General features: G+C 51.3%; 1 protein-coding gene across 1 annotated transcript in view; it reads left to right on the top strand.

The window, feature by feature from the left end:
* The window catches only part of LOC135552370 (centrosomal protein of 89 kDa-like), a 205,842-nt gene that overhangs the window by 87,419 nt on the left and 90,818 nt on the right, over positions 1–27,605 (top strand). Inside the window, exons 15-18 of the mRNA XM_064983947.1 lie at positions 17,070–17,173; positions 22,806–22,921; positions 25,233–25,413; positions 27,420–27,587. Coding sequence (XP_064840019.1) covers positions 17,070–17,173; positions 22,806–22,921; positions 25,233–25,413; positions 27,420–27,587 — 569 coding nt within the window. The remainder of the gene's footprint in view (positions 1–17,069; positions 17,174–22,805; positions 22,922–25,232; positions 25,414–27,419; positions 27,588–27,605) is intronic.

Here is a 27,605-nt window from a genome sequence, read left to right as displayed (position 1 = left end):
ACCCAGGTTCTGGTTGAAATCGGCTCAGCTATGTCCCACTAAACTGCTCGAGGCCTGGACGACCCAGGCTCTGATTGAAATCGGCTCATCTCTGTCCCACTAAACTGTTCGAGGCCTGGTGTACCCAGGCTCTGGTTGACATTCGGCTCAGCAATGTTCTTCTAAACTGTTTGAATCCTGGTCTACCCAGGCTCTGGTTGAAATCGGCTTAGCTTTGTCCCACTAAACTGCTCGAGGCCTGGTCTACCCAGGCTCTGGTTGAAATAGGCTCAGTTATGTCCCACTAAACTGCTCGTGGTCTGGTCTACCCAGGCTCTGGTTGAAATCGGCTTAGCTATGTCACACTAAACTGTTGGATGCCTGGTCTACCCAGGCTCTGGTTGAAATCGACTCAGCTATGTCCCACTAAACTGTCCGAGGCCTGGTCTGCCCAGGCTCTGGTTGAAATCGGCTCAGCTATGTCCCACTAAACTGCTCGAGGCCTGGTCTACCCAGGCTCTGGTTAGAATTGGCTCAGCTTTGTCCCACTAAACTGCTCGAGGCCTGGTCTACCCAGGTTCTGGTTGAAATCGGTTCTGCTATGTCCCACTAAACTGCTCGAGGCCTGGTCTACCCAGGCTCTGGTTGAAATAGGCTCAGCTTTGTCCCACTAAACTGTTCGAGGCCTGGTCTACCCAGGCTCTGGTTGAAATAGGCTCAGCTATGTCACACTAAACTGCTCGAGGCCTGGACGACCCAGGCTCTGGTTGAAATAGGCTCAGCTATGTCTCACTAAACTGTTCGAGGCCTGGTCTACCCAGGCTCTGGTTGAATTTGTCTCAACTTTGTCCCACTAAACTGTTCGAGGCCTGTTCTACCCAGGCTGGTGTTGAAATGGACTCAATTGTGTCCCACTAAAATGTCCGAGGCCTGGTCTACCCAGGTTCTGGTTGAAATCGGCTCAGCTATGTCTCACTAAACTGTTCGAGGCCTGGTCTACCCAGGCTCTGGTTGAATTTGTCTCAACTTTGTCCCACTAAACTGTTCGAGGCCTGTTCTACCCAGGCTGGTGTTGAAAGGTGCTCAGTTGTGTCCCACTAAAATGTCCGAGGCCTGATCTACCCAGGTTCTGGTTGAAATCGGCTCAGCTATGTCCCACTAAACTTCTCGAGGCCTGGACGACCCAGGCTCTGGTTGAAATAGGCTCAGCTTTGTCCCACTAAATTGTTCGAGGCCTGGTCTACCCAGGCTCTGGTTGACATTCGGCTCAGCAATGTCCTTCTAAACTGTTTGAATCCTGGTCCTCCCAGGCTGGTGTTGAAATCGGCTCAGTTATGTCACAGTAAACTGTTCGATGCCTGGTCTACCCAGGCTCTGGTTGAAATCGGCTCAGCTATGTCCCACTAAACTGCTCGAGGCCTGGTCTACCCAGGCTCTGGTTGAAATAGGCTCAGCTTTGTCACACTAAACTGTTCGAGGCCTGGTGTACCCAGGCTCAGGTTGAAATAGGCTCAGCTTTGTCCCACAAAACTGTTCGAGGCCTGGTCTTCCCAGGCTCTGGTTGAAATTCGGCTCAGCAATGTCCTTCTAAACAGTTTGAATCCTGGTCCTCCCAGGCTGGTGTTGAAATCGGCTTAGCTATGTCACACTAAACTGTTCGATGCCTGGTCTACCTAGGCTCTGGTTGAAATCGGCTCAGCTATGTCTCACTAAACTGTTCGAGGCCTTGTCTACACAGGCTCTGGTTGAAATAGGCTCAGCTTTGTCCCACTAAACTGTTCGAGGCCTGGTCTACCCAGGCTCTGGTTGAAATATGCTCAGCAATGTCAGAGTAAGCTGTTCGAGGCCTGGTCTACCCAGGCTCTGGTTGAAATCGGCTCAGCTATGTCACGCTAAACTGATAGAGAGAGGCCTGGTCTATCCAGGCTCTGGTTGAAATCGGCTCAGCTATGTCCCACTACACTGCTCGAGGCCTGGTCTATCCAGGCTCTGGTTGAAATATGCTCAGCAATGTCAGAGTAAGCTGTTCGAGGCCTGGTCTACCCAGGCTCTGGTTGAAATAGGCTCAGCTATTCACACTAAACTGCTCGAGGCCTGGTCTACCCAGGCTCTGGTTGAAATAGGCTCAGCTTTGTCCCACTAAACTGCTCGAGGCCCGGTCTACCCAGGCTCTGGTTGAAATAGGCTCAGTTATGTCCCACTAAACTGCTCGTGGTCTGGTCTACCCAGGCTCTGGTTGAAATCGGCTTAGCTATGTCACACTAAACTGTCCGAGGCCTGGTCTGCCCAGGCTCTGGTTGATATCGGCTTAGCTTTGTCCCACTAAACTGCTCGAGGCCTGGTCTACCCAGGCTCTGGTTGAAATAGGCTCAGTTATGTCCCACTAAACTGCTCGTGGTCTGGTCTACCCAGGCTCTGGTTGAAATCGGCTTAGCTACGTCACACTAAACTGTTGGATGCCTGGTCTACCCAGGCTCTGGTTGAAATCGACTCAGCTATGTCCCACTAAACTGTCCGAGGCCTGGTCTGCCCAGGCTCTGGTTGAAATCGGCTCAGCTATGTCCCACTAAACTGCTCGAGGCCTGGTCTACCCAGGCTCTGGTTAGAATTGGCTCAGCTTTGTCCCACTAAACTGTTCGAGGCCTGGTCTACCCAGGCTCTGGTTGAAATAGGCTCAGCTATGTCACACTAAACTGCTCGAGGCCTGGACGACCCAGGCTCTGGTTGAAATAGGCTCAGCTATGTCTCACTAAACTGTTCGAGGCCTGGTCTACCCAGGCTCTGGTTGAATTTGTCTCAACTTTGTCCCACTAAACTGTTCGAGGCCTGTTCTACCCAGGCTGGTGTTGAAAGGTGCTCAGTTGTGTCCCACTAAAATGTCCGAGGCCTGATCTACCCAGGTTCTGGTTGAAATAGGCTCAGCTATGTCCCACTAAACTTCTCGAGGCCTGGACGACCCAGGCTCTGGTTGAAATAGGCTCAGCTTTGTCCCACTAAACTGTTCGAGGCCTGGTCTTCCCAGGCTCTGGTTGACATTCGGCTCAGCAATGTCCTTCTAAACTGTTTGAATCCTGGTCCTCCCAGGCTGGTGTTGAAATCGGCTCAGTTATGTCACAGTAAACTGTTCGATGCCTGGTCTACCCAGGCTCTGGTTGAAATCGGCTCAGCTATGTCCCACTAAACTGCTCGAGGCCTGGTCTACCCAGGCTCTGGTTGAAATAGGCTCAGCTTTGTCACACTAAACTGTTCGAGGCCTGGTGTACCCAGGCTCTGGTTGAAATTCGGCTCAGCAATGTCCTTCTAAACAGTTTGAATCCAGGTCCTCCCAGGCTGGTGTTGAAATCGGCTTAGCTATGTCACACTAAACTGTTCGATGCCTGGTCTACCTAGGCTCTGGTTGAAATCGGCTCAGCTATGTCTCACTAAACTGTTCGAGGCCTTGTCTACACAGGCTCTGGTTGAAATAGGCTCAGCTTTGTCCCACTAAACTGTTCGAGGCCTGGTCTACCCAGGCTCTGGTTGAAATATGCTCAGCAATGTCAGAGTAAGCTGTTCGAGGCCTGGTCTACCCAGGCTCTGGTTGAAATCGGCTCAGCTATGTCACGCTAAACTGATAGAGAGAGGCCTGGTCTATCCAGGCTCTGGTTGAAATCGGCTCAGCTATGTCCCACTACACTGCTCGAGGCCTGGTCTATCCAGGCTCTGGTTGAAATATGCTCAGCAATGTCAGAGTAAGCTGTTCGAGGCCTGGTCTACCCAGGCTCTGGTTGAAATAGGCTCAGCTATGTCCCACTAAACTGCTCGAGGCCTGGTCTACCCAGGCTCTGGTTGAAATAGGCTCAGCTTTGTCCCACTAAACTGCTCGAGGCCCGGTCTACCCAGGCTCTGGTTGAAATAGGCTCAGTTATGTCCCACTAAACTGCTCGTGGTCTGGTCTACCCAGGCTCTGGTTGAAATCGGCTTAGCTATGTCACACTAAACTGTCCGAGGCCTGGTCTGCCCAGGCTCTGGTTGAAATCGGCTCAGCTATGTCCCACTAAACTGCTCGAGGCCTGGTCTACCCAGGCTCTGGTTAGAATTGGCTCAGCTTTGTCCCACTAAACTGTTCGAGGCCTGGTCTACCCAGGTTCTGGTTGAAATCGGCTCAGCTATGTCCCACTAAACTGTTCGAGGCCTGGTCTACCCAGGCTCTGGTTGAAATAGGCTCAGCTATGTCACACTAAACTGCTCGAGGCCTGGATGACCCAGGCTCTGGTTGAAATAGGCTCAGCTATGTCTTACTAAACTGTTCGAGGCCTGGTCTACCCAGGCTCTGGTTGAATTTGTCTCAACTATGTCCCACTAAACTGTTCGAGGACTGTTCTACCCAGGCTGGTGTTGAAATGGGCTCAGTTGTGTCCCACTAAAATGTCCGAGGCCTGGTCTACCCAGGCTCTGGTTGAAATCGGCTTAGCTATGTCACACTAAACTGTTCGATGCCTGGTCTACCCAGGCTCTGGTTGAAATAGGCTCAGCTTTGTCACACTAAACTGTTCGAGGCCTGGTCTACCCAGGCTCTGGTTGAAATAGGCTCAGCTTTGTCACACTAAACTGTTCGAGGCCTCGTCTACCCAGGCTCTGGTTGAAATAGGCTCAGCTTTGTCACACTAAACTGTTCGAGGCCTGGTCTACCCAGGCTGGTGTTGAAATCGGCTCAGTTATGTCCCACTAAACTGTTCGAGGCCTCGTCTACCAAAGCTCTGGTTGAAATAGGCTCAGCTATGTCCCACTAAATTGTTCGAGGCTTGGTCTACCCAGGCTCTGGTTGAAATAGGCTCAGCTTTGTCACGCTAAACTGATAGAGAGAGGCCTGGTCTACCCAGGCTCTGGTTGAAATAGGCTCAGCTTTGTCACACTAAACTGTTCGAGGCCTGGTGTACCCAGGCTCAGTTTGAAATAGGCTCAGCTTTGTCCCACAAAACTGTTCGAGGCCTGGTCTTCCCAGGCTCTGGTTGAAATCGGCTCAGCTATGTCTCACTAAACTGTTCGAGGCCTTGTCTACACAGGCTCTGGTTGAAATATGCTCAGCTTTGTCCCACTAAACTGCTCGAGGCCTGGTCTACCCAGTCCCTGGTTGACATTCGGCTCAGCAATGTTCTTCTAAACTGTTCGAGGCCTGGTCTACCCAGGCTCTGGTTGAAATCGGCTTAGCTATGTCACACTAAACTGTTGGATGCCTGGTCTACCCAGGCTCTGGTTGAAATCGGCTCAGCTATGTCCCACTAAACTGCTCGTGGCCTGGTCTACCCAGGATCTGGTTAGAATTGGCTCAGCTTTGTCCCACTAAACTGCTCGAGGCCTGGTCTACCCAGGCTCTGGTTGAAATCGGCTCAGCTATGTCCCACTAAACTGCTCGAGGCCTGGTCTACCCAGGCTCTGGTTGAAATAGGCTCAGCTTTGTCCCACTAAACTGTTCGAGGCCTGGTCTACCCAGGCTCTGGTTGAAATAGGCTCAGCTATGTCACACTAAACTGCTCGAGGCCTGGACGACCCAGGCTCTGGTTGAAATAGGCTCAGCTATGTCTCACTAAACTGTTCGAGGCCTGGTCTACCCAGGCTCTGGTTGAATTTGTCTCAACTATGTCCCACTAAACTGTTCGAGGCCTGTTCTACCCAGGCTGGTGTTGAAATGGGCTCCGTTGTGTCCCACTAAAATGTCCGAGGCCTGGTCTACCCAGGTTCTGGTTGAAATCGGCTCAGCTATGTCTCACTAAACTGTTCGAGGCCTGGTCTACCCAGGCTCTGGTTGAAATAGGCTCAGCTTTGTCCCACTAAACCACATATGTCAGAGTCAAGGCCCGCGGGCCACATCCGGCCCGCGAGAAGGTTTTTTACGGCCCCTGGGATGATCTTGATTTATTATTAGAACCGGCCCGCAGACCGCAGCAAGCCGGCAGCCCGCAGATCTTTTACACGCACCAATACTACATTTCCCACAATGCAACGGTGACGCACCGAGCAGTAGGCTGCTTCATTTCAATATTTATTGGCACAGCAGTCGTCAGCATCACAGTAAAATTAACTTTCAGATACCCATCAAAAATGGCAAAACGGAAGGTGGACACTGAGAACCGGGGTTTCAAACAAGGTGGGAGTCGGAGTATATGTTCACGGAGGTAGCTGGAAAACCTGTGTGTCTTCTGTGTGGAGAAAGTGTGGCGGTACTGAAAGAGTATAATCTGAGACGACATTATGAAACGAAACACGCGGACAAAAACAAGAATATGGACATGGAACAAAGGCTACAAAAGGCAGAGGAATTAAAACGAGGCCTCAAATCTCGACAGGCTCTGTTCAAAAAAGCCAAATCACAAGGCCAGGCTGCTGTCAAGGCCAGTTTTATTTTGGCAGAAGAGATCGCTAAATCAGCCCGGCCATTTACGGAGGGGATTTCATCAAAAACTGCATGATTAAAGTTTGTGACGAAGTTTGCCCAGAAAAAAGGCAACTCTTTTTAAATGTGAGTCTGAGCAGAAACACCATTGCCGAGAGAGTAGACCAGTTGTCCATCAATCTAAAAGAGCAGCTTGTGAAAAAGGGAAAAGATTTCATTGCATATTCCTTGGCTGTGGATGAGAGCACCGACATTTCTGACATTGCCCAGTTGTCAATTTTCATCCGCGGAGTGGACTCCAGCCTAAGCGTGACAGAGGAGTTTTTGGCTTTACGTCCTATGCATGGCACAACTACGGGGCATGATTTGTATGAAGAGGTGTCAAGATGTGTAAATGAGATGGAGCTGCCTTGGGAAAAACTCGTGGGTTTGACAACCGACGGAGCACCTGCGATGTGTGGACACAGGAGCGGACTGGTGGCGAAGATACGGGAAAAGATGCAAGAGGAAAACGCGACAGGTGAGCTGACAGCTTATCATTGTATCATACACCAGGAAGCGTTGTGCGGTAAAGCCTTGAAAATGGAGCATGTAATGAGCATCATCACGCGCACAGTTAACTTTATCAGAGCCAAAGGTTTGAATCACCGCCAGTTCAAGGCATTTCTGACGGAGTTAGAAACGGAGCATGGTGATTTGCCTTATCACACAGAGGTGCGATGGCTAAGCCAGGGAAAGGTGCTTCAAAGATGTTTCGAGCTTCGTGAGGAGATTTGTCTGTTCTGAACACCTCCACTCAATTCTGAGGATTTCCTCAGCTCAGAGCCTTACCCCGAACATTGATGAACTTGTGGAAAAGATGGGACACCACCAAGTATCACCCTCAACCTCAAACAAGTGAACATTACTGTGCAATCACATATTTAGAGTTTTTACTCAGTTCAAGTTTAAAAGTTAAAGTTTAATATTTGTTTTCACTGCATGTTACTTCTCCTTAAACAAAGTGTTGTTTTTGATTAATAGATTTTTGCACTTTATTTTATTGTATTTCAATCCAATTATATTTTAAAAATATTTCAGTTGAGTGGATGATAGAAAATTGCTATTATTGTTTTTTTCTTTGAAGTAAATTTAGCCCACTTTTGCTAAAATAGAAAATATAGGCTACTGATGGTGCCTTGAATACCGGTTTCTTTCATTTAATGTTCATGTTATGGGGATTTTTATATAAAGGAAATTTGTCTTTTGTGTCTGTTGAAAATTAAAGATTACTGACAGAGCCATAAGAAAATATTGCTTTATTTATCTGATCATATTGGAATATATTTGTTAGGTTTTCAGTAGGTTCAATTAGGTTCACTAGACTATATGCGTCATTTAAAAATTTTTCAATGAACATTCGAACAGTCCGGCCCTCGGCTTGTAGCTAAATTTTTTATTTGGCCCTCCGTCCATTTGACTTTGACACCCCTGCACTAAACTGTTCGAGGCCTGGTCTACCCAGGCTCTGGTTGAAATAGGCTCAGCTATGTCCCACTAAACTGCTCGAGGCCTGGACGACCCAGGCTCTGGTTGAAATAGGCTCAGCTATGTCTCACTAAACTGTTCGAGGCCTTGTCTACCCAGGCTCTGGTTGAAATCGGCTCAGCTTTGTCCCACAAAACTGTTCGAGGCCTGGTCTTCCCAGGCTCTGGTTGAAATTCGGCTCAGCAATGTCCTTCTAAACGGTTTGAATCCTGGTCCTCCCAGGCTGGTGTTGAAATCGGCTTAGCTATGTCACACTAAACTGTTCGATGCCTGGTCTACCTAGGCTCTGGTTGAAATCGGCTCAGCTATGTCTCACTAAACTGTTAGAGGCCTTGTCTACACAGGCTCTGGTTGAAATAGGCTCAGCTTTGTCCCACTAAACTGTTCGAGGCCTGGTCTATCCAGGCTCTGGTTGAAATCGGCTCAGCTATGTCCCACTACACTGCTCGAGGCCTGGTCTATCCAGGCTCTGGTTGAAATATGCTCAGCAATGTCAGAGTAAACTGTTCGAGGCCTGGTCTACCCAGGCTCTGGTTGAAATAGGCTCAGCTATTCACACTAAACTGCTCGAGGCCTGGTCTACCCAGGCTCTGGTTGAAATAGGCTCAGCTTTGTTCCACTAAACTGCTCGAGGCCTGGTCTACCCAGGCTCTGGTTGACATTCGGCTCAGCAATGTTCTTCTAAACTGTTTGAATCCTGGTCAACCCAGGCTGGTGTTGAAATCGGCTCAGTTATGTCACAGTAAACTGTTTGAGGCCTGGTCTACCCAGGCTCTGGTTGAAATCGGCTTAGCTATGTCACACTAAACTGTTCGATGCCTGGTCTACCCAGGCTCTGGTTGAAATCGGCTCAGCTATGTCCCACTAAACTGCTCGAGGCCTGGTCTACCCAGGCTCTGGTTGAAATAGGCTCAGCTTTGTCCCACTAAACTGTTCGAGGTCTGGTCTACCCAGGCTCTGGTTGAAATTCGGCTCAGCAATGTCCTTCTAACCTGTTTGAATCCTGGTCTACCCAGGCTCTGGTTGAAATCATCTCAGTTTTGTCCCACTAAACTGTTCGAGGCCTGGTCTACCCAGGCTCTGGTTGAAATAGGCTCAGCTTTGTCACACTAAACTGTTCGAGGCCTGGTCTACCCAGGCTCTGGTTGAAATAGGCTCAGCTTTGTCCCACAAAACTGTTCGAGGCCTGGTCTACCCAGGCTCTGGTTGAAATAGACTCAGCTCTGTCCCTCTAAACTGTTCGAGGCCTGGTCTACCCAGGCTGGTGTTGAAATCGGCTCAGTTATGTCACACTAAACTGTTCGAGGCCTCGTCTACCAAAGCTCTGGTTGAAATAGGCTCAGCTATGTCCCACTAAATTGTTCGAGGCCTGGTCTATCCAGGCTCTGGTTGAAATCGGCTCAGGTATGTCACAGTAAGCATCTGGAGTCCTGGTCTACCCAGGCCCTAGTTGAAATCAGCTCAGCTATTTCCCACTAAACTGCTCGAGGCCTGGTCTACCCAGGCTCTGGTTGAAATAGGCTCAGTTTTGTCCCACTAAACTGTTCGAGGCCTGGTCTACCCAGGCTCTGGTTGAAATAGGCTCAGCTTTGTCCCACTAAACTGTTCGAGGCCTGGTCTACCCAGGCTCTGGTTGAAATCGGCTCAGGTATGTCACACTAAACTGTTCGAGGCCTGGTCTATCCAGGCTCTGGTTGAAATAGGCTCAGCTTTGTCCCACTAAACTGTTCGAGGCCTGGTCTACCCAGGCTCTGGTTGAAATAGGCTCAGCTTTGTCCCACTAAACTGTTCGAGGCCTGGTCTACCCAGGCTCTGGTTGAAATCGGCTCAGGTATGTCACACTAAACTGTTCGAGGCCTGGTCTTCCCAGGCTCTGGTTGAAATTCGGCTCAGCAATGTCCTTCTAAACAGTTTGAATCCTGGTCGTCCCAGGCTGGTGTTGAAATCGGCTTAGCTATGTCACACTAAACTGTTCGAGGCCTGGTCTATCCAGGCTCTGGTTGAAGTCGGCTCAGCTATGTCCCACTAAACTGTTCGAGGCCTGGTCTACCCAGGCTCTGGTTGAAATCGGCTTAGCTATGTCACACTAAACTGTTCGATGCCTGGTCTACCTAGGCTCTGGTTGAAATCGGCTCAGCTATGTCTCACTAATCTGTTCGAGGCCTTGTCTACACAGGCTCTGGTTGAAATAGGCTCAGCTTTGTCCCACTAAACTGTTCGAGGCCTGGTCTACCCAGGCTCTGGTTGAAATAGACTCAGCTTTGTCCCACTAAACTGCTCGAGGCCTGGTCTACCCAGTCCCTGGTTGACATTCGGCTCAGAAATGTTCTTCTAAACTGTTCGAGGCCTGGTCTACCCAGGCTCTGGTTGAAATCGGCTTAGCTATGTCACACTAAACTGTTGGATGCCTGGTCTACCCAGGCTCTGGTTGAATTTGTCTCAACTATGTCCCACTAAACTGTTCGAGGCCTGTTCTACCCAGGCTGGTGTTGAAATGGGCTCAGTTGTGTCCCACTAAAATGTCCGAGGCCTGGTCTACCCAGGTTCTGGTTGAAATCGGCTCAGCTTTATCCCACTAAACTGTTCGAGGCCTGGTCTACCCAGGCGCTGGTTGACATTCGGCTCAGCAATGTCCTTCTAAACTGTTTGAATCCTGGTCTACCCAGGCTAGTGTTGAAATCGGCTCAGCTTTGTCCCACAAAACTGTTCGAGGCCTGGTTTACCCAGGCTCAGGTTGAAATAGGCTCAGCTTTGTCACACCAAACTGTTCGAGGCCTGGTCTACCCAGGCTCTGGTTGAAATAGACTCAGCTCTGTCCCTCTAAACTGTTCGATGCCTGGTCTACCCAGGCTGGTGTTGAAATCGGCTCAGTTATGTCACACTAAACTGTTCGAGGCCTCGTCTACCAAAGCTCTGGTTGAAATAAGCTCAGCTATGTCCCACTAAATTGTTCGAGGCTTGGTGTACCCAGGCTCTGGTTGAAATAGGCTCAGCTTTGTTCCACAAAACTGTTCGAGGCCTGGTCTACCCAGGCTCTGGTTGAAATAGGTTCAGCTATGTCCCACTAAACTGATTGAGAGAGGCCTTGTCGACCCAGGATCTGGTTGAAATCTGCTAGGCTATGTCACACTAAACTGTTCGAGGCCTGGTCTACCCAGTCTCTGGGTGAAATCGGCTCAGCAATGTCCCACTAAACTGTTCGAGGCCTGGTCTACCCAGGCGCTGGTTGACATTCGGCTCAGCAATGTCCTTCTAAACTGTTTGAATCCTGGTCTACCCAGGCTAGTGTTGAAATCGGCTCAGCTTTGTCCCACAAAACTGTTCGAGGCCTGGTCTACCCAGGCTCTGGTTGAAATAGACTCAGCTCTGTCCCTCTAAACTGTTCGAGGCCTGGTCTACCCAGGCTGGTGTTGAAATCGGCTCAGTTATGTCACACTAAACTGTTCGAGGCCTCGTCTACCAAAGCTCTGGTTGAAATCGGCTCAGCTATGTCCCACTAAATTGTTCGAGGCTTGGTCTACCCAGGCTCTGGTTGAAATAGGCTCAGCTTTGTCACACTAAACTGATAGAGAGAGGCCTGGTCTACCCAGGCTCTGGTTGAAATTCGGCTCAGCTTTGTCCCACTAAACTGTTCGAGGCCTGGTCTACCCAGACTCTGTTTGAAATCGGCTCAGCTATCTCACACTAAACTGATAGAGAGACGCCTGGTCTATCCAGGCTCTGGTTGAAATCGGCTCAGCTTTGTCCCACTAAACTGTTCGAGGCCTGGTCTACCCAGACTCTGTTTGAAATCGGCTCAGCTATCTCACACTAAACTGATAGAGAGAGGCCTGGTCTACCCAGGCTCTGGTTTAAATAGGTTCAGCTATGTCCCACTAAACTGATTGAGAGAGGCCTTGTCGACCCAGGATCTGGTTGAAATCTGCTAGGCTATGTCACACTAAACTGTTCGAGGCCTGGTCTACCCAGTCTCTGGGTGAAATCGGCTCAGCAATGTCCCACTAAACTGCTCGAGGCCTGGTCTACCCAGGCTCTGTTTGAAATAGGCTCAGCTTTGTCCAACTAAACTGTTCGAGGCCTGGTCTTTCCAGGCTCTGGTTGAAATAGGTTCAGCTATGTCCCACTAAACTGATTGAGAGAGGCCTTGTCGACCCAGGATCTGGTTGAAATCTGCTAGGCTATGTCACACTAAACTGTTCGAGGCTTGGTCTACCCAGTCTCTGGGTGAAATCGGCTCATCTCTGTCCCACTAAACTGTTCGAGGCCTGGTCTTCCCTGGCGCTGGTTGACATTCGCCTCAGCAATGTCCCACTAAACTGTTCGAGGCCTGGTCTACCCAGACTCTGTTTGAAATCGGCTCAGCTATCTCACACTAAACTGATAGAGAGAGGCCTGGTCTACCCAGGCTCTGGGTGAAATCGGCTCAGCTATGTCCCACTAAACTGTTCGAGGCCTCGTCTACCAAAGCTCTGGTTGAAATAGGCTCAGCTTTGTCCCACTAAACTGTTCGAGGCCTGGTCTACCCAGGCTCTGGTTGAAATAGGCTCAACTATGTCCCACTAAACTGCTCGAGGCCTGGTCTACCCAGGCTCTTGTTGAATTCGGCTCAACTATGTCCCACTAAACTCCTCGAGGCCCGGTCTACCTAAGCTCTGGTTGAAATAGGCTCAGCTATCTCCCACTAAACTGATAGAGGCCTGGTCCAGGACTAGACTAGTGCACTATGAAGGGAGTAGGGTCCCATTTGAGATGCAGGTCCGGTATGTGTGGTGTTTCTAACAGTCTAAGACTAGTGCACTATGAAGGGAACAGGGTCCCATTTGGGATGCAGGCCCAGTATGTGTGGTGTTTCTGACAGTCTAAGACTAGTGCACTATGAAGGGAGTAGGGTCCCATTTGGGATGCAGGCCCAGTATGTGTGGTGTTTCTAACAGTCTAAGACTAGTGCACTATGAGGGGAATAGGGTCCCATTTGGGATGCTGGTCCAGTATGTGTGGTGTTTCTAACAGTCTAAGACTAGTGCACTATGAAGGGAACAGGGTCCCATTTGGGATGCAGGCCCAGTATGTGTGGTGTTTCTAACAGTCTAAGACTAGTGCACTATGAAGGGAGTAGGGTCCCATTTGGGATGCAGGCCCAGTATGTGTGGTGTTTCTGACAGTCTAAGACTAGTGCACTATGAAGGGAATAGGGTCCCATTTGGGATGCAGGCCCAGTATGTGTGGTGTTTCTGACAGTCTAAAGATGATCTTGATGTGACAGGAAGATATGTGGATTTGATCTGGACTCAACTTGATTATTCTGCTCCAAATCGGGATTATATATTCCTGTCGGGTATTTCCAAGATCAAGGGTTCATAGCGTTAGAGAGACACACACACACACACACACACACACACACACACACACACACACACACACACACACACACACACACACACACACACACACACACACACACACACACACACACACACACACACACACACACACACACACACACACACACACACACACACACACACACACACAGACAGACAGTTGCTGGGTTCGAACTATAGAGATCTCAGACTTGAAAGACTATTTCTCCTGCAGCAGAATCCTTCATCTTTGACATGGTAAAGTCCTCAGCTCTACAAGGACATTTCAGGGGGACAGTCATCTTTAGAATAAACCATACTGAAAGTAAACAACACTGGATGAGGCTGTTTCTCCACCTCCTACCCCTCCTCTACCTCCCTTACCCCTCCTCTACCTCCCTTACCCCTGATCTCCCTCCCTTACCCCTGATCTCCCTCCCTTACCCCTGATCTACCTCCCTTACCTTTCCTCTACCTCCCTTACCCCTGATCTCCCTCCCTTACCCCTGATCTCCCTCCCTTACCCCTGATCTACCTCCCTTACCTTTCCTCTACCTCCCTTACCCCTGATCTCCCTCCCTTACCCCTGATCTACCTCCCTTACCCCTGATCTACCTCCCTTACCTTTCCTCTACCTCCCTTGCCCCTGCTCTACCTCTCTTACCCCTCCTCTACCTCCCTTGCCCCTGCTCTACCTCTCTTACCCCTCCTCTACCTCCCTTGCCCCTGCTCTACCTCCCTTGCCCCTGCTCTACCTCTCTTACCCCTCCTCTACCTCCCTTACCCCTGCTCTACCTCCCTTACCCCTGATCTCCCTCCCTTACCCCTGATCTACCTCCCTTACCTTTCCTCTACCTCCCTTACCCCTCCTCTACCTCCCTTACCCATCCTCTACCTCCCTTACCCATCCTCTACCTCCCTTACCCCTCCTCTACCTCCCTTACCCCTCCTCTACCTCTCTTACCCCTCCTCTACCTCCCTTGCCCCTGCTCTACCTCCCTTGCCCCTGCTCTACCTCTCTTACCCCTCCTCTACCTCCCTTACCCCTGCTCTACCTCCCTTACCCCTGATCTCCCTCCCTTACCCCTGATCTACCTCCCTTACCCATCCTCTACCTCCCTTGCCCCTCCTCTACCTCCCTTACCCCTCCTCTACCTCCCTTACCCCTCCTCTACCTCCCTTACCCCTCCTCTACCTCCCTTACCCCTGCTCTACCTCCCTTGCCCCTGCTCTACCTCCCTTGCCCCTGCTCCTCCTCCCTTACCCCTCCTCTACCTCCCTTACCCCTCCTCTACCTCTCTTACCCCTCCTCTACCTCCCTTACCCCTCCTCTACCTCTCTTACCCCTCCTCTACCTCCCTTACCCCTCCTCTACCTCTCTTACCCCTCCTCTACCTCCCTTACCCCTGCTCTACCTCCCTTACCCCTCCTCTACCTCCCTTACCCCTCCTCTACCTCTCTTACCCCTCCTCTACCTCCCTTACCCCTCCTCTACCTCTCTTACCCCTCCTCTACCTCCCTTACCCCTCCTCTACCTCTCTTACCCCTCCTCTACCTCTCTTACCCCTCCTCTACCTCCCTTACCCCTCCTCTACCTCCCTTACCCCTCCTCTACCTCCCTTACCCCTCCTCTACCTCCCTTACCCCTGCTCTACCTCCCTTACCCCTCCTCTACCTCCCTTACCCCTCCTCTACCTCCCTTACCCCTCCTCTACCTCTCTTACCCCTCCTCTACCTCCCTTACCCCTCCTCTACCTCCCTTACCCCTGCTCTACCTCCCTTACCCCTCCTCTACCTCCCTTACCCCTCCTCTACCTCCCTTACCCCTCCTCTACCTCCCTTACCCCTCCTCTACCTCCCTTACCCCTCCTCTACCTCCCTTACCCCTCCTCTACCTAACAGGTTCACCTGCTGAGATTACTGATGGAGTAGGGTTCACCTGTTAGGATAGCTGAGATTACTGATGGAGTAGGGTTCACCTGTCAGGATAGCTGAGATTACTGATGGAGTAGGGTTCACCTGTTAGGATAGCTGAGATTACTGATGGAGTAGGGTTCACCTTTTAGGATAGCTGAGATTACTGATGGAGTAGGGTTCACCTGTTAGGATAGCTGAGATTACTGATGGAGTAGGGTTCACCTTTTAGGATAGCTGAGATTACTGATGGAGTAGGGTTCACCTGTTAGGATAGCTGAGATTACTGATGGAGTAGGGTTCACCTTTTAGGATAGCTGAGATTACTGATGGAGTAGGGTTCACCTGTCAGGATAGCTGAGATTACTGATGGAGTAGGGTTCACCTGTCAGGATAGCTGAGATTACTGATGGAGTAGGGTTCACCTGTTAGGATAGCTGAGATTACTGATGGAGTAGGGTTCACCTTTTAGGATAGCTGAGATTACTGATGGAGTAGGGTTCACCTGTTAGGATAGCTGAGATTACTGATGGAGTAGGGTTCACCTGTCAGGATAGCTGAGATTACTGATGGAGTAGTGTTCACCTGTCAGGATAGCTGAGATTACTGATGGAGTAGGGTTCACCTGTTAGGATAGCTGAGATTACTGATGGAGTAGGGTTCACCTGTTAGGATAGCTGAGATTACTGATGGAGTAGGGTTCACCTGTTAGGATAGCTGAGATTACTGATGGAGTAGGGTTCACCTGTTAGGATAGCTGAGATTACTGATGGAGTAGGGTTCACCTGTTAGGATAGCTGAGATTACTGATGGAGTAGGGTTCACCTGTCAGGATAGCTGAGATTACTGATGGAGTAGGGTTCACCTGTTAGGATAGCTGAGATTACTGATGGAGTAGGGTTCACCTTTTAGGATAGCTGAGATTACTGATGGAGTAGGGTTCACCTGTTAGGATAGCTGAGATTACTGATGGAGTAGGGTTCACCTTTTAGGATAGCTGAGATTACTGATGGAGTAGGGTTCACCTGTTAGGATAGCTGAGATTACTGATGGAGTAGGGTTCACCTGTTAGGATAGCTGAGATTACTGATGGAGTAGGGTTCACCTGTCAGGATAGCTGAGATTACTGATGGAGTAGGGTTCACCTGTCAGGATAGCTGAGATTACTGATGGAGTAGGGTTCACCTGTTAGGATAGCTGAGATTACTGATGGAGTAGGGTTCACCTGTCAGGATAGCTGAGATTACTGATGGAGTAGGGTTCACCTGTTAGGATAGCTGAGATTACTGATGGAGTAGGGTTCACCTGTCAGGATAGCTGAGATTACTGATGGAGTAGGGTTCACCTGTCAGGATAGCTGAGATTACTGATGGAGTAGGGTTCACCTTTTAGGATAGCTGAGATTACTGATGGAGTAGGGTTCACCTGTTAGGATAGCTGAGATTACTGATGGAGTAGGGTTCACCTTTTAGGATAGCTGAGATTACTGATGGAGTAGGGTTCACCTGTCAGGATAGCTGAGATTACTGATGGAGTAGGGTTCACCTGTTAGGATAGCTGAGATTACTGATGGAGTAGGGTTCACCTGTCAGGATAGCTGAGATTACTGATGGAGTAGGGTTCACCTGTCAGGATAGCTGAGATTACTGATGGAGTAGGGTTCACCTGTCAGGATAGCTGAGATTACTGATGGAGTAGGGTTCACCTGTCAGGATAGCTGAGATTACTGATGGAGTAGGGTTCACCTGTTAGGATAGCTGAGATTACTGATGGAGTAGGGTTCACCTGTTAGGATAGCTGAGATTACTGATGGAGTAGGGTTCACCTGTCAGGATAGCTGCTAGACTGATCCCTGAGAGCTGTCAAGGTAGTGTTTGTGATCCAGTGTAATTGATTGATTGATTGGTTGTGTGTAGGAGGAGTTGAGAAGGTTCCGGGGCCGTGTGGAGGAGGTGGTGCAGGAGAACCAGAAGCTACACCAGGACCTGAAACAGACAGGAGGAGTCAGCCACAAGGAGTGGTGAGTACTGTCTCTCTGTCTGGAGGAGTCAGCCACAAGGAGTGGTGAGTACTGTCTCTCTGTCAGGAGGAGTCAGCCACAGGGAGTGGTGAGTGCTGTCACTCTGTCTGGAGGAGTCAGCCACAAGGAGTGGTGAGTACTGTCTCTCTGTCAGGAGGAGTCAGCCACAAGGAGTGGTGAGTACTGTCTCTCTGTCAGGCAGAATCAGCCACAAGGAGTGGTGAGTACTGTCTCTGTGTCTGGAGGAGTCAGCCTCAAGGAGTGGTGAGTACTGTCTCTCTGTCAGGAGGAGTCAGCCACAAGGAGTGGTGAGTACTGTCTCTCTGTCAGGAGGAGTCAGCCACAAGGAGTGCTGAGTACTGCCTCTGTGTTTGGAGGAGTCAGCCACAAGGAGTGGTGAGTACTGTCTCTCTGTCTGGAGGAGTCAGCCACAAGGAGTGGTGAGTACTGTCTCTCTGTCTGGAGGAGTCAGCCACAAGGAGTGGTGAGTACTGTCTCTCTGTCTGGAGGAGTCAGCCACAAGGAGTGGTGAGTACTGTCTCTCTGTCAGGAGGAGTCAGCCACAAGGAGTGGTGAGTACTGTCTCTCTGTCAGGAGGAGTCAGCCACAAGGAGTGGTGAGTACTGCCTCTCTGTCTGGAGGAGTCAGCCACAAGGAGTGGTGAGTACTGTCTCTCTGTCAGGAGGAGTCAGCCACAAGGAGTGGTGAGTGCTGTCACTCTGTCTGGAGGAGTCAGCCACAAGGAGTGGTGAGTACTGTCTCTCTGTCAGGAGGAGTCAGCCACAAGGAGTGGTGAGTACTGTCTCTGTGTCTGGAGGAGTCAGCCACAAGGAGTGGTGAGTACTGTCTCTCTGTCTGGAGGAGTCAGCCACAAGGAGTGGTGAGTACTGTCTCTCTGTCTGGAGGAGTCAGCCACAAGGAGTGGTGAGTACTGTCTCTCTGTCTGGAGGAGTCAGCCACAAGGAGTGGTGAGTACTGTCTCTCTGTCAGGAGGAGTCAGCCACAAGGAGTGGTGAGTACTGTCTCTCTGTCTGGAGGAGTCAGCCACAAGGAGTGGTGAGTACTGTCTCTCTGTCAGGAGGAGTCAGCCACAAGGAGTGGTGAGTACTGCCTCTCTGTCTGGAGGAGTCAGCCACAAGGAGTGGTGAGTACTGTCTCTCTGTCAGGAGGAGTCAGCCACAAGGAGTGGTGAGTGCTGTCACTCTGTCTGGAGGAGTCAGCCACAAGGAGTGGTGAGTACTGTCTCTCTGTCAGGAGGAGTCAGCCACAAGGAGTGGTGAGTACTGTCTCTGTGTCTGGAGGAGTCAGCCACAAGGAGTGGTGAGTACTGTCTCTGTGTCTGGAGGAGTCAGCCACAAGGAGTGGTGAGTACTGTCTCTCTGTCTGGAGGAGTCAGCCACAAGGAGTGGTGAGTACTGTCTCTCTGTCTGGAGGAGTCAGCCACAAGGAGTGGTGAGTACTGTCTCTCTGTGTCTGGAGGAGTCAGCCACAAGGAGTGGTGAGTAATGTCTCTCTGTCTGGAGGAGTCAGCCACAAGGAGTGGTGAGTACTGTCTCTGTGTCTGGAGGAGTCAGCCACAAGGAGTGGTGAGTACTGTCTGTCTCTCTGTCAGGAGGAGTCAGCCACAAGGAGTGGTGAGTACTGTCTGTGTCTCTGTCTGGAGGAGTCAGCCACAAGGAGTGGTGAGTAATGTCTCTCTGTCTGGAGGAGTCAGCCACAAGGAGTGGTGAGTACTGTCTCTGTGTCTGGAGGAGTCAGCCACAAGGAGTGGTGAGTACTGTCTCTCTGTCAGGAGGAGTCAGCCACAAGGAGTGGTGAGTACTGTCTCTGTGTCAGGAGGAGTCAGCCACAAGGAGTGGTGAGTACTGTCTCTCTGTCTGGAGGAGTCAGCCACAAGGAGTGGTGAGTACTGTCTCTCTGTCTGGAGGAGTCAGCCACAAGGAGTGGTGAGTACTGTCTCTCTGTCTGGAGGAGTCAGCCACAAGGAGTGGTGAGTACTGTCTGTGTCTCTGTCAGGAGGAGTCAGCCACAAGGAGTGGTGAGTACTGTCTGTGTCTCTGTCTGGAGGAGTCAGCCACAAGGAGTGGTGAGTAATGTCTCTCTGTCTGGAGGAGTCAGCCACAAGGAGTGGTGAGTACTGTCTCTGTGTCTGGAGGAGTCAGCCACAAGGAGTGGTGAGTACTGTCTCTGTGTCAGGAGGAGTCAGCCACAAGGAGTGGTGAGTACTGTCTCTCTGTCTGGAGGAGTCAGCCACAAGGAGTGGTGAGTACTGTCTCTCTGTCAGGAGGAGTCAGCCACAAGGAGTGGTGAGTACTGTCTCTGTGTTTGGAGGAGTCAGCCACAAGGAGTGGTGAGTACTGTCTCTCTGTCTGGAGGAGTCAGCCACAAGGAGTGCTGAGTACTGCCTCTGTGTCTGGAGGAGTCAGCCACAAGGAGTGCTGAGTACTGCCTCTGTGTCTGGAGGAGTCAGCCACAAGGAGTGGTGAGTACTGTCTCTCTGTCAGGAGGAGTCAGCCACAAGGAGTGGTGAGTACTGTCTCTCTGTCAGGAGGAGTCAGCCACAAGGAGTGGTGAGTACTGTCTCTCTGTCTGGAGGAGTCAGCCACAAGGAGTGGTGAGTACTGTGTCTGTCTGGAGGAGTCAGCCACAAGGAGTGGTGAGTACTGTCTCTCTGTCTGGAGGAGTCAGCCACAAGGAGTGGTGAGTACTGTCTGTGTCTCTGTCTGGAGGAGTCAGCCACAAGGAGTGGTGAGTAATGTCTCTCTGTCTGGAGGAGTCAGCCACAAGGAGTGGTGAGTACTGTCTCTGTGTCTGGAGGAGTCAGCCACAAGGAGTGGTGAGTACTGTCTCTCTGTCAGGAGGAGTCAGCCACAAGGAGTGGTGAGTACTGTCTCTGTGTCAGGAGGAGTCAGCCACAAGGAGTGGTGAGTACTGTCTCTCTGTCTGGAGGAGTCAGCCACAAGGAGTGGTGAGTACTGTCTCTCTGTCTGGAGGAGTCAGCCACAAGGAGTGGTGAGTACTGTCTCTCTGTCTGGAGGAGTCAGCCACAAGGAGTGGTGAGTACTGTCTGTGTCTCTGTCAGGAGGAGTCAGCCACAAGGAGTGGTGAGTACTGTCTGTGTCTCTGTCTGGAGGAGTCAGCCACAAGGAGTGGTGAGTAATGTCTCTCTGTCTGGAGGAGTCAGCCACAAGGAGTGGTGAGTACTGTCTCTGTGTCAGGAGGAGTCAGCCACAAGGAGTGGTGAGTACTGTCTCTGTGTTTGGAGGAGTCAGCCACAAGGAGTGGTGAGTACTGTCTCTCTGTCTGGAGGAGTCAGCCACAAGGAGTGCTGAGTACTGCCTCTGTGTCTGGAGGAGTCAGCCACAAGGAGTGCTGAGTACTGCCTCTGTGTCTGGAGGAGTCAGCCACAAGGAGTGGTGAGTACTGTCTCTCTGTCAGGAGGAGTCAGCCACAAGGAGTGGTGAGTACTGTCTGTGTCTCTGTCTGGAGGAGTCAGCCACAAGGAGTGGTGAGTACTGTCTCTCTGTCAGGAGGAGTCAGCCACAAGGAGTGGTGAGTACTGTCTCTCTGTCAGGAGGAGTCAGCCACAAGGAGTGGTGAGTACTGTCTGTGTCTCTGTCTGGAGGAGTCAGCCACAAGGAGTGGTGAGTACTGTCTCTCTGTCTGGAGGAGTCAGCCACAAGGAGTGGTGAGTACTGTCTCTCTGTCAGGAGGAGTCAGCCACAAGGAGTGGTGAGTACTGTCTCTCTGTCTGGAGGAGTCAGCCACAAGGAGTGGTGAGTACTGTCTCTCTGTCTGGAGGAGTCAGCCACAAGGAGTGGTGAGTACTGTGTCTGTCTGGAGGAGTCAGCCACAAGGAGTGGTGAGTACTGTCTCTCTGTCTGGAGGAGTCAGCCACAAGGAGTGGTGAGTACTGTCTCTCTGTCTGGAGGAGTCAGCCACAAGGAGTGGTGAGTACTGTCTCTCTGTCTGGAGGAGTCAGCCACAAGGAGTGGTGAGTGCTGTCTCTGTGTCAGGAGGAGTCAGCCACAAGGAGTGGTGAGTACTGTCTCTCTGTCTGGAGGAGTCAGCCACAAGGAGTGGTGAGTACTGTCTCTCTGTCTGGAGGAGTCAGCCACAAGGAGTGGTGAGTACTGTCTCTCTGTCTGGAGGAGTCAGCCACAAGGAGTGGTGAGTACTGTCTGTGTCTCTGTCAGGAGGAGTCAGCCACAAGGAGTGGTGAGTACTGTCTGTGTCTCTGTCTGGAGGAGTCAGCCACAAGGAGTGGTGAGTAATGTCTCTCTGTCTGGAGGAGTCAGCCACAAGGAGTGGTGAGTACTGTCTCTGTGTCTGGAGGAGTCAGCCACAAGGAGTGGTGAGTACTGTCTCTGTGTCAGGAGGAGTCAGCCACAAGGAGTGGTGAGTACTGTCTCTGTGTTTGGAGGAGTCAGCCACAAGGAGTGGTGAGTACTGTCTCTCTGTCTGGAGGAGTCAGCCACAAGGAGTGCTGAGTACTGCCTCTGTGTCTGGAGGAGTCAGCCACAAGGAGTGCTGAGTACTGCCTCTGTGTCTGGAGGAGTCAGCCACAAGGAGTGGTGAGTACTGTCTCTCTGTCAGGAGGAGTCAGCCACAAGGAGTGGTGAGTACTGTCTGTGTCTCTGTCTGGAGGAGTCAGCCACAAGGAGTGGTGAGTACTGTCTCTCTGTCAGGAGGAGTCAGCCACAAGGAGTGGTGAGTACTGTCTCTCTGTCAGGAGGAGTCAGCCACAAGGAGTGGTGAGTACTGTCTGTGCCTCTGTCTGGAGGAGTCAGCCACAAGGAGTGGTGAGTACTGTCTCTCTGTCTGGAGGAGTCAGCCACAAGGAGTGGTGAGTACTGTCTCTCTGTCAGGAGGAGTCAGCCACAAGGAGTGGTGAGTACTGTCTCTCTGTCTGGAGGAGTCAGCCACAAGGAGTGGTGAGTACTGTCTCTCTGTCAGGAGGAGTCAGCCACAAGGAGTGGTGAGTACTGTCTCTCTGTCTGGAGGAGTCAGCCACAAGGAGTGGTGAGTACTGTCTCTCTGTCTGGAGGAGTCAGCCACAAGGAGTGGTGAGTACTGTCTCTCTGTCAGGAGGAGTCAGCCACAAGGAGTGGTGAGTACTGTCTCTCTGTCTGGAGGAGTCAGCCACAAGGAGTGGTGAGTACTGTCTGTCTCTCTGTCTGGAGGAGTCAGCCACAAGGAGTGGTGAGTACTGTGTCTGTCTGGAGGAGTCAGCCACAAGGAGTGGTGAGTACTGTCTCTCTGTCAGGAGGAGTCAGCCACAAGGAGTGGTGAGTACTGTCTGTCTCTCTGTCTGGAGGAGTCAGCCACAAGGAGTGGTGAGTACTGTCTGTGTCTGTCAGGAGGAGTCAGCCACAAGGAGTGGTGAGTACTGTCTCTCTGTCTGGAGGAGTCAGCCACAAGGAGTGGTGAGTACTGTCTCTCTGTCTGGAGGAGTCAGCCACAAGGAGTGGTGAGTACTGTCTCTCTGTCTGGAGGAGTCAGCCACAAGGAGTGGTGAGTGCTGCCTGTCTCTTTGTCTATCTCTACCTGTCTGTGTGTGTGTGAGAAAGAGAGGAGACACTGTCTTGACACTTTTCTATCTCCCCTCTCCTCTTCCCCCCCACCCCCCCAGGAGGCAGCTCCAGGAGCAGGCCCGTCTGGTACTTCAGGAGAATCAGGTCCTGATAGAGCAGCTGGAGGTGCAGCATACGAAGGCAAAGGACAGTCATGGGAGACATTTGACTGAGGGTAGGGAGGGACAGACACCAGTAATCACCCCTGAGCCTCCCTCTTTCAGATTCTACTATAGAGACTAGTTACATTCTGTTTCTACATTCTACACATTCATATTAACACTGTATCAAACCCTAATAGAGGTGAATGGTAGAAGTCTTCACCCTGCTGGAGGTGAATGGTAGAAGTCTTCACCCTGCTGGAGGTGCATGGTAGAAGTCTTCACCCTGCTGGAGGTGCATGGTAGAAGTCTTCACCCTGCTGGAGGTGTCTGGTAGAAGTCTTCACCCTGCTGGAGGTGTCTGGTAGAAGTCTTCACCCTGCTGGACGGGTCTGGTAGAAGTCTTCACCCTGCTGGAGGGGTCTGGTAGAAGTCTTCACCCTGCTGGAGGTGTCTGGTAGAAGTCTTCACCCTGCTGGAGGGGTCTGGTAGAAGTCTTCACCCTGCTGGAGGGGTCTGGTAGAAGTCTTCACCCTGCTGGAGATGTCTGGTAGAAGTCTTCACCCTGCTGGAGGTGTCTGGTAGAAGTCTTCACCCTGCTGGAGGTGTCTGGTAGAAGTCTTCACCCTGCTGGAGGTGCATGGTAGAAGTCTCCACCCTGCTGGAGGTGCATGGTAGAATTCTTCACCCTGCTGGAGGTGTCTGGTAGAAGTCTTCAGCCTGCTGGAGGGGTCTGGTAGAAGTCTTCACCCTGCTGGAGGGGTCTGGTAGAAGTCTTCACCCTGCTGGAGGTGTCTGGTAGAAGTCTTCACCCTGCTGGAGGGGTCTGGTAGAAGTCTTCACCCTGCTGGAGGGGTCTGGTAGAAGTCTTCACCCTGCTGGAGATGTCTGGTAGAAGTCTTCACCCTGCTGGAGGTGTCTGGTAGAAGTCTTCACCCTGCTGGAGGTGTCTGGTAGAAGTCTTCACCCTGCTGGAGGTGCATGGTAGAAGTCTCCACCCTGCTGGAGGTGTCTGGTAGAAGTCTTCATCCTGCTGGAGGTGTCTGGTAGAAGTCTCCACCCTGTTGGAGGTGTCTGGTAGAAGTCTTCACCCTGCTGGAGGTGCATGGTAGAATTCTTCACCCTGCTGGAGATGTCTGGTAGAAGTCTTCACCCTGCTGGAGGGGTCTGGTAGAAGTCTTCACCCTGCTGGAGGGGTCTGGTAGAAGTCTTCACCCTGCTGGAGGTGTCTGGTAGAAGTCTTCACCCTGCTGGAGGGGTCTGGTAGAAGTCTTCACCCTGCTGGAGGGGTCTGGTAGAAGTCTTCACCCTGCTGGAGGGGTCTGGTAGAAGTCTTCACCCTGCTGGAGATGTCTGGTAGAAGTCTTCACCCTGCTGGAGGTGTCTGGTAGAAGTCTTCACCCTGCTGGAGGGGTCTGGTAGAAGTCTTCACCCTGCTGGAGGGGTCTGGTAGAAGTCTTCACCCTGCTGGAGATGTCTGGTAGAAGTCTTCACCCTGCTGGAGGTGTCTGGTAGAAGTCTTCACCCTGCTGGAGGTGTCTGGTAGAAGTCTTCACCCTGCTGGAGGTGCATGGTAGAAGTCTCCACCCTGCTGGAGGTGTCTGGTAGAAGTCTTCATCCTGCTGGAGGTGTCTGGTAGAAGTCTCCACCCTGCTGGAGGTGTCTGGTAGAAGTCTTCACCCTGCTGGAGGTGCATGGTAGAATTCTTCACCCTGCTGGAGGTGTCTGGTAGAAGTCTTCAGCCTGCTGGAGGTGTCTGGTAGAAGTCTTCACCCTGCTGGAGGTGCATGGTAGAATTCTTCACCCTGCTGGTGTTGTCTGGTAGAAGTCTTCAGCCTGCTGGAGGTGTCTGGTAGAAGTCTTCACCCTGCTGGAGGTGCATGGTAGAAGTCTTCACCCTGCTGGAGGTGAATGGTAGAATTCTTCACCCTGCTGGAGGTGCCTGGTAGAAGTCTTCACCCTGCTGGAGGTGTCTGGTAGAAGTCTTCACCCTGCTGGAGGTGTCTGGTAGAAGTCTTCACCCTGCTGGAGGTGTCTGGTAGAAGTCTTCACCCTGCTGGAGTTGAATGTTAGAAGTCTTCACCCTGCTGGAGGTGTCTGGTAGAAGTCACCCTGCTGGGGGTGAATGGTAGAAGTCTTCACACTGCTGGAGTTGAATGTTAGAAGTCTTCACACTGCTGGAGTTGAATGGTAGAAGTCTTCACCCTGCTGGAGGTGTCTGGTAGAAGTCACCCTGCTGGAGGTGTCTGTTAGAAATCTTCAGAGTTGAAAGTTATCTCCATGAACTGTTCCTCCCCCCTTCCTCTCCCCCCCCTCCTCCCTCACTCCCCCCTCACTCCTCTCTTCCACCTCTCCTCTCTTCCCCCTCTCCTCCCTCCTCTCCAGTCTCTAAGGTGTGTAAGCAGCTGATGTTGCTGGAGGCAGAGAAGCAGAGGCTGGAGGGGGAACTGGAGGTAACGAGGAGAGAGCTCCACACACTGCAGACAGAACACCTGCAGGCACGGTGCAGTCTGGAGAATGCAGTCAGCTGGGACGAACACCACGCCATCGCCACCAAACTCAAACGGTAGCTAGTTATAATACACTGGGACGAACACCACGCCATCACCACCAAACTCAAACGGTTATAATACACTGGGACGAACACCACGCCATCGCCACCAAACTCAAACGGTAGCTAGTTATAATACACTGGGACGAACACCACGCCATCACCACCAAACTCAAACGGTAGCTAGTTATAATAAACTGGGACAAACACCACGCCATCACCACCAAACTCAAACGGTAGCTAGTTATAATACACTGGGACGAACACCACGCCATCACCACCAAACTCAAACGGTTATAATACACTGGGACGAACACCACGCCATCACCACCAAACTCAAACGGTAGCTAGTTATAATACACTGGGACGAACACCACGCCATCACCACCAAACTCAAACGGTTATAATACACTGGGACGAACACCACGCCATCACCACCAAACTCAAATGGTAGCTAGTTATAATACACTGGGACGAACACCACGCCATCACCACCAAACTCAAACGGTTATAATACACTGGGACGAACACCACGCCATCGCCACCAAACTCAAATGGTAGCTAGTTATAATACACTGGGACAAACACCACGCCATCACCACCAAACTCAAACGGTTATAATACACTGGGACGAACACCACGCCATCGCCACCAAACTCAAATGGTAGCTAGTTATAATACACTGGGACGAACACCACGCCATCACCACCAAACTCAAACGGTTATAATACACTGGGACGAACACCACGCCATCGCCACCAAACTCAAATGGTAGCTAGTTATAATACACTGGGACAAACACCACGCCATCACCACCAAACTCAAACGGTTATAATACACTGGGACGAACACCACGCCATCGCCACCAAACTCAAATGGTAGCTAGTTATAATACACTGGGACGAACACCACGCCATCACCACCAAACTCAAACGGTAGCTAGTTATAATACACTGGGACGAGCACCACGCCATCACCACCAAACTCAAACGGTAGCTAGTTATAATACACTGGGACGAACACCACGCCATCACCACCAAACTCAAACGGTTATAATACACTGGGACGAACACCACGCCATCGCCACCAAACTCAAATGGTAGCTAGTTATAATACACTGGGACAAACACCACGCCATCACCACCAAACTCAAACGGTTATAATACACTGGGACGAACACCACGCCATCGCCACCAAACTCAAATGGTAGCTAGTTATAATACACTGGGACGAACACCACGCCATCACCACCAAACTCAAACGGTAGCTAGTTATAATACACTGGGACGAGCACCACGCCATCACCACCAAACTCAAACGGTAGCTAGTTATAATACACTGGGACGAACACCACGCCATCACCACCAAACTCAAACGGTTATAATACACTGGGACGAACACCACGCCATCACCACCAAACTCAAACGGTTATAATACACTGGGACGAACACCACGCCATCACCACCAAACTCAAACGGTTATAATACACTGGGACGAACACCACGCCATCACCACCAAACTCAAACGGTTATAATGCACTGGGACGAACACCACGCCATCACCACCAAACTCAAACGGTAGCTAGTTATAATACACTGGGATGAACACCAGTGTTTGTAGAGCTTTACGTCAGACGGGGTCATAGGTCCAGACGGGGTCATAGGTCCAGACGGGGTCATATGATCAGACGGGTTCATAGGATCAGACGGGGTCAGAGGTCCAGACGGGGTCATAGGTCCAGACGGGGTCATAGGGTCAGACGGGGTCAGAGGTCCAGACGGGGTCATAGGTCCAGACGGGGTCATAGGGTCATAGGATCAGACGGGGTCAGAGGTCCAGACGGGGTCATAGGGTCAGACGGGGTCATAGGTCCAGACGGGGTCATAGGATCAGACGGGGTCATAGGATGAGATGAGGAACAGCTGTAGATAGTCACCATGTTTTAACTACAATCATAAAGTGTGTGTGTGTGTGTGTGTGTGTGTGTGTGTGTGTGTGTGTGTGTGTGTTCTCTCCCGAAGCCAACTGGAGGCTGATTCAGGCCGTCAGCAGACTGAGCTGGAGGAGCTGCAGCAGAGAGTGACGAGTCTACAGACAGAGAAGAACAGTCTGCTGTTGGACAAAACCAACCTCACTGCTGACATCAAGAGTCTGGAGGCTGACCTGGAGGTGTCCCGACATGCCAACAGGTACTCAGACCCTGACCC

The sequence above is a fragment of the Oncorhynchus masou genome, chromosome 2, assembly GCF_036934945.1.
Source record: "Oncorhynchus masou masou isolate Uvic2021 chromosome 2, UVic_Omas_1.1, whole genome shotgun sequence".
Taxonomy (NCBI): domain Eukaryota; kingdom Metazoa; phylum Chordata; class Actinopteri; order Salmoniformes; family Salmonidae; genus Oncorhynchus; species Oncorhynchus masou.
This window is presented reverse-complemented; position numbering and strand designations above follow the sequence as displayed.